Raw genomic sequence first — 18082 nt, forward strand, 5'->3', positions numbered from 1 at the left:
TAGTGGTTAGGATTCCGAGCTTTCACCGCTGTGGCCTGGGTTCAGTCCCTGGTCGGGGAACTGAGATACTGCAAGCCTCGCAGCATGGGCAAAACCAAAACAAAACAAAACAAAAAACAAACAAAAAAGCCAACAGTTTTTGGGTCTCTAGAAAGGAAAGCCATATAGTGAGATTCTATAAATGTCTAAAAGGACAATGTGTGTGAATTTCTTGAACATACTTAATATTTCTATTCTTTTCTATTCCTGTGACAAGCATTTCTTGAGATTTGGTATTTATAGTGCTGTATTAGGTACAGAAATTCAAAATGGAAAATGAGCACAGTTCACTATGATCCAAGGGGCTACTTCTTGGGAAAAACAGGCTGGCCTTTCCTTGGCACACCCAGAATCTGCTCTCAGTGATAAGCCCCTCAATTTTTTTTAAAAATTATTTGTTTATTTATTTATTTATTTTGCTATACCACGTGGCTTGCAGGATCTTAGTTCCCAGACCAGGGATTGAATACAACAGTGAAAGTGCCGAGTCCTAACCACTGGACCACCAGGGAACTCCCAATAAGTCCCCCAATATAATCAGTGTCTCAGAGTTGTTCTCAGGGGCCAATGCATATTCGCAAAGCTCACAAGAGACTGATGTAAAAATCAGAATGGCAATTTTTTTTTTAACACTAGAAATGTTACTCTAAAGTGGATTAGAGGGACTTCCTAGGTGGCGCAGTGGGTAAGAATCCGCCTGCCAATGCAGGGGGCACGGGTTCAATCCCTGCCCCAGGAAGATACCACTTGCACTTGCCATGGAGCAACTAAGCCCGTGTGCCACAACTACTGAGCCTGCGCTCTAGAGCCCGTGAGCCACAACTCTTGAGCCCATGTGCCGCAACTACTAAAGCCCATGTGCCTAGAGCCCATGCTCTGCAATGAGAGGCCACTGCAATGAGAAGCCCACGCACCACAACAAAGAGTAGCCCCGCTCACCACAACTAGAGAAAGCCCGTGTGCAGCAACGAAGACCCAACACAGCCAATAAAATAAATAAATTTATATAAAAAAATAATAAAAAAATAAAGTGGATTAGAGACTTCTGTTAAGGTCACTTGATGAGCCTGGGATTAGAATAAGAATTTAGCTGCTTTGATGGTGTGTTAGCCTGATTAACGTATTAATCAATTAATGCATTCATTCAGTACACAGACTGAGTACTAACTATGTATTGGAGATACGTTAATGGTCAAGACAGGCCCAGTCCCTGCCTTCATAGAGCTGCTGGTCTAGTGAGGAATACAGAGAAGCAGATTTGGGGACAATTTTAACAAAGGGAGATACCTCTGATCAACCACAAGGTCCTATGTGAACACATGAAGAAGGGCCTGACCCAAGCCTGGGGATCAGGGAGGGCTCCGTGGAGGTAGTGAGGTCTCAGCAGAGAGCTAAAGGCTGACTTAGCCAGGCAGTGCAGGGGAGCTGGGTGGAGGGAGTCAAAGTTTTGAAGAAAAGAGAGAACATGGCAGCTTTTCCGTTTGATTGCTGTGGGGAGAGGCAGACAGTGATGCGGAAAGGGTAAGCAGGAGCCCGACCGTGTGACCATCTCCACAACAGGTTTATCTTTCCCTAACCAAGTGGGTTCTCACATCAGTTTGGAAAGAGCCCTGCGGACAGTACTGTCCTGTTCACTGGTCTCCAGGAGTGATGGGGCGGTTATGCCCTGTGTGATGGCCTGGTGTGAATAGTACAGCTAGCCTCTTCCTTTGTGGACCACCTCTGGCTGTCTCCAAACCCACCCCCTAACCTTCCCATCACCTCTAGAAGGCTCATGCTCTCTTTGTTCTTTTGTTGTTTGTTTTTGTTTTTAATATTTACTTTATTTCATTTACTTTTTAATTTTTGGCTGCGTCAGATCTTTGTTGCTGCAGGCAACATGCAGCGCGCAGGATCTTTCGTTGCCGTGCACAGGCTCCTTGCTGCAGGGCATGGGCTTCTCTCTAGTTGTGGCGTGCAGGTTTTCTCTTCTCTAGTAGTGGTGTGCAGGCTCCAGGGCGTGGGCTCTGTAGTTAGCAGCATGCAGGTTCTCTAGTTGAGGTGCGCAGGCTCAGTAGTTGTGGCTCACAAGCTTAATTGCCCTGCAGCATGTAGGAATTTGTTCCCTGACCAGGGATCAAACCCACATTCCCTGCCTTGCAGGGTGGATTCCTTACCACTGGACCACCAGGGAAGTCCCTCATGCTCTCTCTAGATTGCTTCATGCCCCCAGTCTGATTTTTATTATTTATTTATTTTTTTATAAATTTGTTTATTTATTGCCTGCACTGGGTCTTCGCTTCGTTGCTGCACACGGACTTTCTCTAGTTGTGGCGAGCAAGGGCTACTCTTCATTGTGGTGCACAGGTTCCTCATTGTGGTGGCTTCTCTTGTTGCAGAGCACGGGCTCTAGGCATGTGGGCTTCAGTAGTTGTGGCTCATGGGCTCTAGAGTGCAGGCTCAATAGTTGTGGCATACAGGCTTAGTTGCTGCGTGGCATGTGGGATCTTCTTGGAGCAGGGCTCGAACCTGTGTCCCTTGCATTGGCAGGTGGATTCTCAAACACTGCGCCACCTAGGAAGTCCCCAGTCTGATTTTTAAACATGTTTTTCAGGTCAGGTATTGTGGTGTTTATGGCCATCCTATTGATGAATTCTTGGAGGTTAGTTTTAATTCCCCACTGTCAAGTCCTTGGGCAGTACAGCACTGTCCTCACAGAGCACCTTCAGGGGAGTGGGAACACAAGGGTTAAGGAATGGTGCAAGCGCCCATGTGATTAAAAAGTCCCGAAGAGGAGAGAAAATATTTGCAAACAAATCAACAGACAAAGGACTAATCTCCAAAATATATAAACAGTTCACCCAGCTCAATATCAAAAGAACAAACAACCCAATCAAAAAATGCACAGAAGACTTAAATAGGCATTTCTCCAAAGAAGACATACGGATGGCCAAGAGGCACATGAAAAGCTGCTCCACATCACTAATTATTAGAGAAATGCAAATCAAAACAACAATGAGGTATCACCTCACACCGGTCAGAATGGGCATCATCAGAAAATCTACAAACAGTAAATGCTGGAGATGGTCTGGAGAAAAAGGAACGCTCTTGCACTGTTGGTGGGAATGTAAATTGATACAGCCACTATGGAGAACAGTATGGGGGTTCCTTGCAACAGTAAAAATAGAGTTACCATAGGACCCAGCAATCCCACTGTGGGGCATATACACACATGCACTCCAGTGTTCATTGCAGCACTATTTACAATAGCTAGGACATGGAAGCAACCTAAATGTCCATCAACAGATGAATGGATGAAAAAGATGTGGTACATACATACAATGGAATATTACTCAGCTGTAAAAATGAATGAAACTGGGACATTTGTAGAGACATGGATGGACCTAGAGACTGTCATACAGAGTGAAGTGAGTCAGAAAGAGAAAAACAAATATCGTATATTAACACATATATGTGGAATATAGAAAAATGGTACAAATCAACTGGTTTGCAAGGCAGAAATAGAGACACAGATGTAGAGAACAAACATATGGACACCAAGTGGGGAAAGCGGGGAGGGTTGGGGGGGAATGAATTGGGAGACTGGGATACCAAATTGTACACTCTAAATATATGCAGTTTATTGTATGTTAACTGTATCTCAATAAAAGTTCTTAAAAAAAAAGTCCCCAAGAGGAGTCCAGAATGGACCAAGTGGCTGGAACTGTGGACAGAGGTCTCCGGGAAAGCAGGAAGTCAGCTGAACCTTGAGGGCTGAGTGAGATTCATCTAGATGGTAGGGAAGGAATTTCTTTGGCACAGTTGAGTAAACGGAACATTGGTTATGGAGAGTAAGTCTTGCCTTTAGCTGTGAATGAACTAAGAGATCACAAGTCTACTTCACTCTTTAACTCTTGATTTGCTCCTGTATTATTCGGCCAGCCAGCAAGTCAAAGGGAAAGGGCAATTGAGTGAGGAGTCACTGGTTCCTGCTACGCTAAAGCCTTGGCAATTTTGACCATGGAGGTGGCATTTTTTTCCACCTCTGCAATCTCATATACCAGTTCCAGGAATAGCAAATAGACAGAGCTGGGTCCAGGTCTCAAGCTCTGACTTCCCAGGCCACCCTGGCTTAACTGCAGCTTCTCAAATCCAAGTGATGGCAAGAGATTTTACAAGCCTCCTCACTACAGCGTCTCTAATTTAAATTTCAGTGATGTTGCATCCTGAACAAGCTGGCACAACCAAATCATGTAACTGAGCAGTTTCTGAGAGCCAGAGTTTCAGAAGCATGCTATGTCTGTACCAACTTGTTGAGGTGAGCTGCTAAATCATAGAGAAGATATTTAGAAGGCTTATAAAATATTTGGTATTTCTGAATTGGAACAGTTGCAGTTAAGTCAGAATGCTCTGAGCTGTGTGCAGGATGTTTTGACCGTGCCATTTTGAACTACTGGACATCCTGATCTTGATGTTTTGACCCTAGGACATTTTGACTCTATATTTATGAATAAAATATTGTGATCAGAGCTCTACAACTACTGAGAAACGTTTACGTCAAGAATGTCATTATGCCAATTTAATTCCTTGAAATTCTATCCAACATAATAAAATTGTTTCCTATTTTTATATTAATTTTTTTATTGTGTTGCTCCCCTCCCCCATGGGATCAGCTCTCTTCAGTGTAAGTTTTACAATGAAGATTTTATGTATCAATTTTTTTGTTGTTCATACCAAATTTTACCAATTATTACTTTTGCTACTGTGAGTCTTTTGTGGCAGTTGTTTCTTCATCCAATTGTCCCATTTCAGATTTTACTGTTCTAAATTTTACTGTGAATACTTTTAAACATGGCAGTTTAGGAACTTCCTTGGTGGTCCAGCGGTTAAGACTCTGTGCTTTCATTGCAGGGGGCGCAGGTTCTATCCCTGGTCAAGGAATTAAGATCCCGCACACCTTGCTGCGTGGCCAAAAAGAAAAAAAAATAGCAGTTTAATTTTTATTATTTTTATGAACTATATTCAGGAATTGGTTGAAAATATCCTTGATAAATCTTCAGTTCTCCTTTACATATTCAATTATTCAGGTTAGTTCTATAGAATTGCTAATCTAGTGACTGTGCAAAGAGCAAAACATCCTGCTTTGTCTGGACAATGCCTGGAGTAATGGCTGCCTCTTTGGTAGCAACCAGTGTAGATTCAGCTGTTACAGACTTGATCAGAAGCTCACTGAGTGTCCACCACAATCCCACACTTAGAGGTGCCCAATTCAAAGAGATACTTTCTTAATTTATTCCCAGTATAATTTCTTTCTTTTAAAATATCCCTGGAGGGTTTTTTATGGTGGTGTTTGTTGGTTTTGTTGTTGTTATAAACCTCAGCCTCTTGCGACTGATTCAACTTGCTGGCAAAAAGAAAAAGTCCTGTTAATCCTTGCTCTGTTCTTGACTTATATTCATCTTTCAACCTGGCAAGAAATTTTTGGCAAATAAGCATCATTAGAAAAAAAAATGACATCCACTCTCATTATTTCTTTACAACCGAGAAGCAGACTCCAGGTGTTCTTATTTTGGTTTTGACTGGGAGCATTGAGGTGACGAGTATTTTTTCATGAGATCTTACAAAGTGGTCAGTTTTGTGCACTGTTGGAATAACCTCTTTGTGGTCAGCTACTGCACCTAACTAGGGATGACGTCATTAAGTCACTTTATTACCAGATTCGATTCTCTAACAAATTTCCCAAGAAAGCCAGAAGAGGGGAAATAGCATGAAACAAGCAATCATTGGCATAATACCTCTTAAACCAGTCTTAAATAATTCCCCAGAATGCACATTTTGTTTAATAATTAGAGCCACACTTTGTGTTCCCAACAGAGTAAGCCAGTTAAGGCTGCATTCAGCTACTTATCCAGAAATTCCAATCAAAAAAAAATATTTTATTGCTTATGTGGAAGCCGCATGCTATGAAGACAGCATACTTTGTATTAGTCTACTTTAAAAAAAATTAAACATGAACAAAGGACAGAGGGAAAAAATAATTGAAAACAGACTGTGGTTGATACAAGCTTTGTGAGAAAGGATCACAGTTGGAGCTCAAAATCTTAGAGCAGCTGGTTCTCTATGGTGGAAAAGAGGACCTCGGTGTCTGATGGCACCATTTCCCATCACTTTTGCTTGTAAACGCACATGGCAAACAACAACAGTTATACAACTGAGTTGTTGGGTTGACGTTTAGGTCATAGCTTCCCTCGCAGGTAGAGGTCATGTCCTATAACCTAGACTTTAATGCTGCCCAAATAGAGTTGCCAGCCCCAGGCCCCAAGCATCACATTAGAGCAGGGCAGTTACTCTGGGAATATACGCACGTACTTGATCGCTGGTTTCCATGAAAAGAGAACTAGCGCCCCCCCCGCCCCCACCCCCAGCCATCCCCCCAGTTGCCAGTGTGTCATGTGGATTTCTACAGAGCACTGAGAATCCTATCCAGGCCAAAGGACACTTGATATTCAGGGATAGTGAATGTGGAACAGAGTATCAAAAGGTACTGAAAGTAACATTTATTCATTTGACATATCATACGTTTGCTGCCATCTGACTTTTTGATTTGCAAACATATAAAGAACGTCCCAAGCTGGATCCCACAATTCCTGTCCTAAACTGCAGGCAGTTTCCTCCCACCTGTACCATTCGCCTCTTTACCCCCAGCTGCTTACAGCTTTCTTGCTACAGGATGGTATGTACTGTCTTGCTCTAAAAAGGATGTTGGTAATTTTAAATTCCTCTGGCTTTTAGCTTGTGATGTGATCATCCTGTACTTTTTTGTCTGTTTTCGTTTAGATGTGAGAGTTCTGACATCCCAAGAGGACTTTACGGACCGCTGTTTTCCCCTCTTTGCTCCTCCTTTGGCAACATGTAGAAAATAATATTCGAAGGCAGTCCCTGGGAGCTTTGGGAAAGAAAGAACCACAAATCTCCTAGGCAATTTAAGTCTTTGGTTTCTGATGAGTCTTAAGGAATGATATATGGCATCATAATCAACATTAAGTTCAATAACCTTTTTTATTGCCTAAAAATGACAAGCCAAATCAGTTCAGCTCTGACCGTGATAAAAATCCAAGTATCTTACTAAAATAAATACTAACCACCAGTGTGGAGCTTGGGTAAGGCAAGTGAGGCACTTGCCTTGGGAACAAAATTTAAGGGGGCATATAAAGAACAGAAACGAAAAACACAACCCACCTCAGCAATCACGGTAAATGATATTTTAATGCAATATTTTTAAAAAAGAAAATTAATGCCAAAAAAATACACGATGAAAAAAACATCAGAATTTTATATAAAGACAGGATCAGTAACAGTGTCTTGCCAAGCTATATTGGAGCCTTAGACAAAAGGAAAAGTCAGTAATACTTATCCTGCCTTTATCTAGAATTTTGATTTTTTGCTTTCTCACACATTTTTTGCATTAATATTCATTTATTTAAATATTGCACTAGCATCTCATTTATGTTGATTACTGAGGTTTTTGATTCTCCCTTAAATGTTGCCCCCAAGATGAGTACCGCATTTGAGATAAGTTTCTCCATCTAACCTCACTGTAGTCCAGGCCCTGCTAACCAGAACAGCAGTGGCTAGGGTAATAAAATGGTATATCCCCTCCTCTCAAGATGTTAATTTAGGGGAATAAAATACGTATAATTATATTGAAGCCGACTGACTTACACTGGACAACCAACATCCACAACTGGGCCCTGCTTTGGCTATAGTCTCACTTAGAAGGTATTTCCAAAAAATGGAAACGTTGTCTTTTTGTTAATTCTAACGGAAGGCAGCACAGTATCAAAATCTGTTACATTAAAAAAAACGTGCCAGGAAAAGCTCGACTAGCTGCATTCATCAAAAGGTTCTCCTTCCACGGAAGTTTCCTCTGGGTCTTTCTCTGTTGGTCTTGGCAGGAGACGGCCTGTGAGGTTTTTTCCGGTATTCCACCCGTGTCCATCCCCCTTCGCTGACTTTGCTTTCCTCCTCATTGGCTCGTGAGTCCGTGTCCGTGCCCAAAGGCATCCCTGGGATGGTCCTGGGTTGATGGGAGGCGTATGGGTTTCTCTTGAAGTCTGGTGACTGGTGAGTATTGAGTGCTGACTGAGAAACCCTGCAGAATTTTCCAGAATATCTTTCTCTTGAAGGAGGGCAGTGCTGACTTTTTCCACTGTATCTTCCTCTGGGAGAAGAATTGAGTGATAGGCTAGCACGATCGTATTTGTTCCTGCTTCTGCCAGAGGATCGACCCCTCTCTAAAGAGTCAGCATTAAACGTGGAAAAGCCACTATCCCTGGAGTTGAGGTGCAGAGAAGAGAAGTTTTTGGTCAGTCCATACTGAGAAGGAGAGGAGCTTCTGGACTGGTTTATAGGTGTAATCTGTTGATAGTTAATGGGCACCTGGGTCCGCTTCACAGCTGCGGCGTAGGAGTCCTGGTCATTTAAATAGGGGAAGAATTGTGACCCCAGGATAGGGTTGCTCTGGGAGCGCTGTAAGGAAGTGTTGGATGCAATCTGCCGCATCCTCAGAGTATCCAGCCACTGGCAATCAGCACCTGCAGAAGAAATGGAAACGAGCATCTTTGAAACCACGGTAAAGCTGCATGCCTAATTCATAAGCCTGTCTCGGGATAATTGAAGCCTATTTGGGAAGCTCTAAGCTTTACCATTCATAGAAATTCTAAGCTAGGTATAAGAATGTTTCCTTTATTATTATAAATACTTAAAAAAAATAAGGGCATTTGTACTCACCGAATTTATGCTATATGCTTGACCCTGTTCCAAAGGCTTTTCTTATAGTATCTCATTTAACCCTCCGAAAATCTTCTCAGGTCAATACTAATAATATCATCCTATAATGGAGGACACTGAAGCTTGAGAGGTGAACTCACTGGACCCACGGTCACTCAGCTAACCTCAGGTCCTTCTGCATCTAAATCCCATCTTCTTCCCACTTAGCCATGTTGTCACTTCTAGAAATTGGTGTTTATGTGTCTTTGGATGGCAGAGGCATGTTAAGTAAACAAAAGGCTTTTTGCCGACCAGCACTTTTGAATGCTCAAGAACCCTAAATACAGATAAGACAAATTGGGTTCTAATGGTTGAGACAGCTAGAGATTGTTTGGAAGAAAGACAGTTCATATCTCCAGAGGAGAAGAGATTCCTGAGGTTCAGGAATAAGAAATGTTTTCTGCATGAAAAATGAAGCTTCGTGGCAAACAGGAAGAAGCTACGGTAAAAGAACATGGTTAACAGGAGCCATTCAGTAAGCTCTATTTCTGTGAATAAGCAAGTCCCTCACACCTTGGATCTTCTGTCTTCCCCAGGCCCTGACTTGCCCACATTCTCGAGTTCCCTGGTGTCCTCCCTGAGCTCCTCTGGCTCTGCTCATGCTGATGGAGCTGCTGGAGAGGGACAGAGCACGCTCACCTCCCTCTGCCAGCAAGCAGCCTCCCTCACTGCTCTGCAAGGCGACTCACGCCTCTCAGGTGAGGGACGCATCCAGATACAGGAGACTTCCTGGGTTCAGACACGCCTCACAGGCTTCATTCAACCACCAAATGCCTTCTTCCCTTCATTTGGACTTCTCTTAAGTCTTAGCTCCCAACAGAATCCTGATTTAGTTTAGTGTCCAACCCCCACCTTGGAGCCACGTGCATGGGGAAACCAACCAAATCTGGGTCTAACGCAGACTTTGTGGACGTAGCGACGCCATGGTTAGGAATGAACAAGGTGCCCAGCTCTGGCCAAAGCGGCCTGAAAGGTAGTCTGCAAGGGGTTTCTAAGCAGGTCTTTCTCACTCCAAAACAGGAGAACAGGGAAGGGATTGACTGACCTCTTATTTCCTGTGGGCGTTATCATACCTTTATGTGATGACTGTGAACACGAGAGGAGCTAGCCTGAGGGCAAAGGCAACATATTGAAGATGGCACAATGGAAAGAAGGAAAGATTCACTTCTCATCCTTAAGTGGTGGAGGGGCTTATCTTACCGCAGCTGGAGCCCAGTCTACCTCTGGACTTCTAGTTAAGGAAGACAATAAATTTTATTGTAATTAAACCTGTGGTTTAAGAACTTTAGAAAGAGAAAGAAAATAACCAAATCAACTATGCTGACGAGACAAGGCAGGTCCAGCATGCTGTCAAAGAATTTTTTGTTGGGCTTAGAGTACTGCCCAGGAACCTGGGCCCCCTGGCTGGTGGGCATTTAAAAACACCTGGTCTGGGACTCCCTAGGTGGCACAGTGGTTAAGAATCTGCCTGCCAATGCAGGGGACACGGGTTCAATCCCTGCCCCAGGAAGATCCCACATGCCTCGGAGCAACAAAGCCCCCGCGCCACAAATACTGAGCTTGTGCCCTAAAGCTTGTGAGCCACAGCTATTGAGTCCATGTGCTGCAACTACTGAAGCCTGAGCACCTAGAGCCTGTGCTCCGCAACAAGAGAAGCCACCGCAATGAGGAGCCCACACACCACAACAAAGAGTAGTCCCTGCTGGTCGCAACTAGAGAAAGTCCCTGTGCAGCAACAAAGACCTAACACAGCCAATAAATAAATAAATTTATAAAATAAATAAATAAAAATAAAAAATAAAAACACCTGGTCTGCTTGGCAAGCCAGTCCTTACAGTGGAGGACACAGAATCTAGGCATTCATAACTCATCGACACTAGCCAGCAGGGTACTTTGTTTCCATGCCACCAAAGAACCTTCTGTTATGCCTTCTCAGGTGTACTTTCTTATTGGGAAAAAGAGGCACTGATCAGAAAACATGTGTTTCTGGTTTGCTGGGGAGGCATGTTTCTCGTGGTGAAAAGTGATTTGCACGGGGGTTTACGTATCCATCTCCCGCATGTTTGTTAGCCTGACTCTGGGTCGTGTTAGAGTTTCTGCACCTACAAAGGTGAAGGTCAGAATTTCTTCCCTGAAGCTACCAAATAAGGACCAGTTCAACAGCAAGTCAGCCTGCCTTCCTCTACGTTAGGGGTCCCCACCCCTGAGGCCGTGGACCGGTAGCAGGGCGAGGCCTGTTAGGAACTGGGCCACACAGCAGGAGGTGAGCGGCGGGCCAGCGAGTGAAGCTTCATCTGCAGCTCCGCATCGCTCCGCATCACTCCCATTGCCACCTGAACCACCCCCTGCCATTCTGTAGAAAAACTGTCTTCCACAAAACCAGTCCCTAGCTCCAAAAATGTTGGGGACCGCTGCTCTATGTTATTTCTAAGTGATTTCTTTACAGCATCTATAATTACTATCACCACTACCCAGCATATGCATTTCATGTCTCTGTTTCTCTATCCTCCCTTCCTTCCTCCCTTCCTTTTATCTTCCCCCTCCCTCCCTTCCCCTGTCATTCTTTTGCTTTGAGGGATGCGTGGTGTTCAGGACTCAAGAGGTTGCCCCAGTCATAGTGGTGATTTCATAGGAATGTTTACTGGACATGGAAGATGATTCTTATCTTTATCTACAATTGCGGAAACTAAATATATATGTGTATAAATATACACACATTTTTATTTACCAACAGAACATAATCATTAGTTTTCATCTTTTATGATAGTTACTCAAATATTGAACTTTATTATAATATGCTATTTCCAAGCCCATAAATACTACTTTCTGTATAATCTGTTTATAAAACCAATATTCTAAAAATAGAAGGAAGTATGATATTAGAAATCTATATTGGGAATTCCCTGGCTGTCCAGTGGTTAGGACTCCGTGATTCCACTGTAGGTGGCCGGGGTTTAATCCCTGATGGGGAAAATAATAAGATCCCACAAAATGCACACTCAGCCGAAGGGGAAAAAAAAAGAAATCTATATAAATTTACAGACTGGCCCTTATCCCTGGTGTGAGAATCTGCCACTTCCATTTTGGAACCCGTCGAGGGCACAGCTAACTTACTTGAGTCAGACCTGCTTCGGGGGTTGCCCTCTGAGTTGGGGAATAACGTCTGGATGGCAAGCTGGAGGGTTTTCACTTCATCCTGAGGTTTCGTTCTACTCCACTGAATCGAATGGATGTGTTTAGTGCTTTTTGGAGCTCTAACATCACTCTGTTTAAAAAAAAAAAAGGGAGAGAAACCCACAACCAAATATACACATGCTTATCAAACAGGAAGGAAAGGAAATGAGATTATCACATCCCTCTAGTGTCACTCCTTAGAACACGACCACGATGCACGAGGTAAGACAAGTGCGTGGTTTGCCTCAATATGATAATCTGAATAAATAAAAATCTGACCACTATTTTGCCCAGGACTGCCTGTGATCATCCTGGGTAACTGGGTGAGTGTGGGTGGGTTGGTGGGACTCATTACCCCCCAGATCAAGACACACCACTTTCTTTGTCCTGTGACCGCCGCTTCTCACCAGGTGTCACAAATCTGGCTAGATTGAAGAGCCTCTCAGGATTTGATAAGGTTATGAAAATATGTATTTTTTAAAACCCCTGAAGTGACTGTTACAGACACAAGTAGCATATGATCGTGGAGTCTGAGAAGGAGGAGGAAGGAGAGGCAGAAGAGGCAGGGGAAGACAGGAAGAGAGGAAAAGAATTTGGGTGCTCGCTTGGGCAGCACACATACTAAAACTGGAGCGATGCAGAGAAGATGAGCACGGCTCCTGCGTGAGGATGACATGCAAATGTGTACAGCGTTCCATGTTTTTTTTCTGAAGACTTTTAAATTGGACATTTTCAGTACATAAGAATAACGATGCTTAAAAAAAAGAAAAAAAAAGGAATCTGGTGTGGTGTGTCTCCAGAGCTAAAGCAGGTAGAGATGACAATTGGCTGTTATGACTGTCCAGTTACTAAAAAGAGGGCTTTTTTTTTTTTAAAGCTCTTTATTGGAATATATTTGCCTTACACTCTTGTACCAATTTTTGAGGTACACCAAAGTGAATCAGCTGTATTTATACACATATCCCCCTATCCCCTCCCTCCCGTGACTCCCTCCCACCCTCCCTGTCCTGGCTCTCTAAGTCATCACCCATCATCAAGTTGATCTCCCTATGTTATGCAGCAGCTTCCCACTAGCTATCTATTTTACATTTGGTAGTGTATATATGTCAACGCTTCATCTCTCACTTCGTCCCAGCTTCCCCTTCACCACCCCGCCCCCCCTTGTCCTCACATCCGTTCTCTACATCTGCATCTTTATTCTTGCCCTGTCACTGGGTTCATCAGTACCATTTTTTTAGATTCCGTATATATGAGTTAGCATACGGTATTTGTTTTTCTCTTTCTGGCTTACTTCGCTCTGTATGACAGACTCTAGGTCTATCCACCTCACTACATATAACTCAATTTCATTCTTTTTATGGCTGAGTAATATTCCATTGTATATATGTGCCACATCCTCTTTATCCATTCATCTGTTGATGGGCATTTAGGTTGTTTCCATGTCCTGGCTATTGTAAACAGTGCTGCAATGAACATTATGGTATATGTTTAAAAAGAGGGCTTTTGCTTAGCAGTGGGGGCTGGTCAACAGGTTCTAGAATAGTCCAGATTCCAAGTTCCTCAAGACTGATCAACTTCTTTTATTTAGGTTCTGAGCCCTGCAGGCAACATTTTGACAATTAATGATATTGCTCAGGTGCCTCGTCCCCGACAGGCAGTACATCCTGGCTGGTGAGGATAAATCATTGCTGTCATCCTAACTGGCTTCCAGCATCGGGTTACCCTGGATAAGTGAACCAGCCAGGGTTTGGATTTCTCATGTTAAAAAGCTCAACCGTGGCAGCGCAGAAGACCATCTCAATGCAGCAGCGCACAAAGTCCCATTTGAGGCTGACTTCCCTCACCTTACTGCTGGGAAGGGAACAGATAAAACAGGGAGAGTGGAAACTGTATTCATAGTCAGAGGACCTGGGTGTGACTCCACAAACTCTCCCTGACTACCCCAAACCTCAGGACGGCCTTTCATCCCTCCAAGCCCATTTTTCCTAGCTACCAGATGAAGCTCCCTATTTTTGAGTATTTGCACAAGGTTAATGAGATAACACAAGTATAAGCTTCTCTTACAGTGCCTAGGTCATGGTAAGTCCTTATTAAATGTTTCTTGGATGAATTAAGTGAGTAAATGAATGAAGGGCGTTCCTATTGAAGGTAGCTGCACGCAAATATCTCCACGTGTGCCGAGACTGCTAGAACTGCTGCCCTTGACCCTGTTCCCACAGGGTCTCTCCGCCTCATGGAGTGGACTGTCTCACCACCGTGAATATCTTGCTGATTTTTAACACATAATGAGATCCTCTGAAGCAGCAGACTGCCTGAAACACCTACTGGCTTCCCATGGGCTTACAGTAAATCCAGACTCCTCACCGTGGCCCCGGGAGGCTCTATGCTTGGCCTCACCGCCCACCTCTCTAGCCTTGAAACATCCTCTGTGCTTCAGGAACTTGCACGTGTCCTTCCTCTGCTGTCCCTGGTTGCCTTTCCACAGAGCAGGAGCCTTCCATGACCACCCAATCTAAGGCCCCACGTCTCACTATTTTCTGGTTCTCATTTACCACTCTGACATTACTTATTTATCTGTGACCTCTTTATTATCTGTCTCTCCCCTACTGGAGTATATATAAACCTCGAGAGAGTATAGATTTAGTCTCTCCTAACCACGGAACGGTACGTGTTGGTAGGTATTTGCTAAATATACGAATTTTAATTTTTAGGTTAATTAATTTTATTTGGTTTCACTGGGTCTTAGTTGTGGCAGACGGGCTCCTTAGTTGCAGTAGGTAGACTTTTTAGTTGGGGCTTGCCAGCTCCTTAGTTGGGGCATGCAAACTCTTAGTTGTGGCATGCATGTGGGATCTCGTTTCCTAACCAGGGATTGAACCTGGGCCCCCTGCATTGGGAGTGGAGAGTCCCATCCACTGAGCCACCAGCGAAGTGCCGAACTTTAATTTTAATAGCACCTTTTTCTAAAGTATACGCCTTTCTACTTTTCCATATATAAAATATATGGAATCTGGTTTTGATAGTAGATCCCCCCAGATGGTAGTAGAAGTTGTACTCTGTCCTTGTGAAGAATCACTGATCTACCCTCACCCCTAGACTCTAAGCACCAAGAAGGCAGAGCTCTGTTTCGGTCACTGTTTCGTATCCCCAGTAACTCACACATACATTCCTGGTATGCAGAAGGTGCTCAATCATTAACTGATGAATGATGAATTACTACCTCAATCTCTGGGTAAGTATATCCTGTTCTCAATCCTTCCCAACACTTTTGTTAGAATAATCATCTTGACCTTCCCATATGCATGTTTGTTAAATAGTTTCTCTTCCAATAAATTTTAAGCACACTGAGGGAGCAAATAAATCCCTACAGAGAAACTGATGGTGAAGCCAACAGCCTCGCCACCTCCCCCACCGAGCTTACCTCATATGTGACGGTGCATTCTACAGTCTGATTTTCCATTATGCCTATAATCCACTTCTCCATCACAAACGGGGGCTGAAAAACAAAAGTTGGGATGGGTGTAGTGCTGTGATACGCTTGCCCTCCTACAGCATAGGTTTCCTGGAGGCCAGCTGTGCCACACGCAATTGGCAAATAGGATGTGATATCAGGTTGTCATGAAAGCCATGATGTCGGGCTGTTTGGAAAGTCATGTTGGTTCACATGTGATTATGCACCACATGCTAATGTCTCATGTTTGTGGGTTTGGTTTTCATAAGACGTCCTTTCATATGTTTGTAAACAGCTAGTCCTGTGTCCCACAGCCTTTGTTTTCTTCCAGTACATCTCTCAGTCCTATCATTAGGTCATTAACTCAAGCTAATGTCTGGAAGCCTCAGCAGAAAGCTTTCTCACAATTAAGAGAAAGCCTTAACAACCTAAGAAGACCCTAAAGTGCCTTTTTTTTGGCGCAAGCAGTAGCTGGTTTAGCGGTTTCATAACTGCTCTGCTTTCTGGCTATATCAGGCTACCCAGCAACGCTGTGGGTGCAGACGAAACCGGGGAGACATTTCACCACTATATTAAATGAGTAATGAAGAAGCCTATGCCTTGGATCCTATTTGAAGTTTGAGGAAAATGGTCTTTATTAGAAGTGAATCTGCACTCTCTTCCCAGGCCCGAGCCACCATTCCAGGTTTAAGGTTGCAAATGATGGACTGGCCATGAGACTGGTACAAAACAAATGTGGTAGAGATTTAAGTGGGCTTTTTGTTTGCTTTTTAAACAGGAGAAAAACAAAGAGACGTTTATTAACATGTATGCTTCATGTATACATGGGAGATACCCAGGGAAAAACGAGTAACTCAAAGAATTCAGGATTAAATGCCATCTTTATAGAGAAAGGGGAAGAGGGGGATGTAGGCCTCTCGGAGGACAGTAAATGATTTTTAGAAAAGATGAATGGGCCCTTAGAGGAACGGACGGGAGCTAGCAGAGTTTGTGACAAAGTCAACTTCTAGTCTCTCCTGGGACAAGAATCAATCGTCCCTATTTTGTTTTTTTTCCTTCCTTAATTAGGATTTTTAATATTTCTGTTGAAGTTAAAAAGTTCTACAGATTTTGAGTGGCCCCCCCCCCCCAAATCGTATTTTCCCCATAAGTCCTGTTAATGTGGGCATGTGATTTTGCAGAAGATATGGTTCCTCTGGAATGCACATATGGCCTCAGAACAGAAACACCTGTATTCAGCTTTATACCTCCACCCTGTTATTTTTACTCTGAGTGACTTCCTTCCGTTAGCAGGCAATGACTTGCTTCTCAGTGACAGTGAAGCCACAAACAACTGGCGGCAACCAGACACGGCACAGGTGGGGAGGAAAGAGAAAGTGTGTCTCTCGTCTCCAAGAGACCAAAACATAGTCTGTCCCAACAGAAAAAAGGAAAGGTGACAGCAGGTCATAACCTTTACAGATAAATTGCATAACTTCCAGTTACTCAGGGCAATCCAACAAGGAATATCAAAGCAATCTACTTGATGCATATGCTTGTAGATTAAAAAGACTGGGGGCGGGGGAGGGTTAGCAATCTTATGCCTGGGAAGGGAACACGTTTACAAGTCTAATTCTGTGGCTTTGAAGACTCTTTTTCCTTCCCCACTGTGGCTGTTTGCTGCCAGCCCCATTTTCTTCCCTGAAACCAAATACACAGTCAGCAGCGTAGGAGAGTTAATGGCTTATGTGATGTTTAGAGCGACTGTCCTATTGACATCGTGGTTATTTACCTGAGTTGTTGACCTTCCACAATTGAAGTCTTGTATTTTTTCAGTATGACTGGACAGGTTTGATGTTTTTCCATTTTGCGGGGAAGCTAAGCATTTCTCTAAGTCCGTCTTCAGTGTTTTAATGGGCGTGCTTCTACCACTGACTCCAAAGTAGTAAGATGCTCTCTGGCCACTCCGGGAATTCATAGGTGTGAACTCAAGGAAGCCGTGAAGACTTCAACGTGTGCCTCCTGAATAATCTCATCTCAGTCCCTCAAGAAATTCAACGCCACCAAGAGAGCCTTTCTCCCGACAAGTTTTTAAAAGTTTAAAATAACCCAAAATTCGAGGCAAATATTTACATCATTAGCATTTTCTTTCCTTTAATAAATGACAGGATACACATAAAGAAATGTAGAAGAAAGTTAAAAAAAATTAAATGACACTTTTTTCTAGTACTTTTTAGTTATAGCATAAGTGGAATTTTAACAAAAAACTATTATGATCTCAATCTGCTAAATAAAATGTGCCTTTCAACAGCCAGCTTGAGGCTGAGCTGGTATGAGCGTCACAAACACAAAAGCACACTGCTGGGGTATTTTAATGTCTTTGTTTGATATCTGTGAATTCAAAAAAGCTTTTAAGCCGTAAATAGAACCCTACCTTTGTCATCTTTAAAATCTCCGCATCAGGTAGGTTAGTGTTGAATGTCACATCTTTGATGTAGGTTATTGCAATTTCATCCCCATCCATCTCCATATACATTTTCCACTTACAATCCTGGAATTAAAAGAAAAATTACATAATTTGAGAAAGTAAAGCAATTTTTCTTTTAGTCTCAATGTTTTATAACACATGAA

General features: G+C 43.2%; 1 protein-coding gene and 1 non-coding gene across 5 annotated transcripts in view; one reads left to right on the top strand and one right to left on the bottom strand.

Annotated features, from left to right (window-relative positions):
* Positions 1-6473: 6473 nt before the first annotated feature.
* The window catches only part of MAP3K20 (mitogen-activated protein kinase kinase kinase 20), a 167531-nt gene continuing 155922 nt past the window's right edge, over positions 6474-18082 (bottom strand). For all 4 annotated transcript variants that reach the window (XM_057746904.1, XM_057746907.1, XM_057746906.1 and 1 more), the window contains 4 exons: positions 17886-18002; positions 15443-15517; positions 11962-12112; positions 6474-8612 (listed from right to left, as the gene is read on the bottom strand). In XM_057746904.1, the coding sequence (XP_057602887.1) occupies positions 7915-8612; positions 11962-12112; positions 15443-15517; positions 17886-18002 (1041 nt within the window). In that variant the 3' untranslated portion in view covers positions 6474-7914. The remainder of the gene's footprint in view (positions 8613-11961; positions 12113-15442; positions 15518-17885; positions 18003-18082) is intronic.
* On the top strand, positions 12619-12725 carry LOC130859692 (U6 spliceosomal RNA). The gene has a single exon (XR_009055256.1). It is a non-coding gene; the product is annotated as a U6 spliceosomal RNA (small nuclear RNA).

This window comes from Hippopotamus amphibius, chromosome 8, assembly GCF_030028045.1.
Source record: "Hippopotamus amphibius kiboko isolate mHipAmp2 chromosome 8, mHipAmp2.hap2, whole genome shotgun sequence".
NCBI classification, from domain to species: domain Eukaryota; kingdom Metazoa; phylum Chordata; class Mammalia; order Artiodactyla; family Hippopotamidae; genus Hippopotamus; species Hippopotamus amphibius.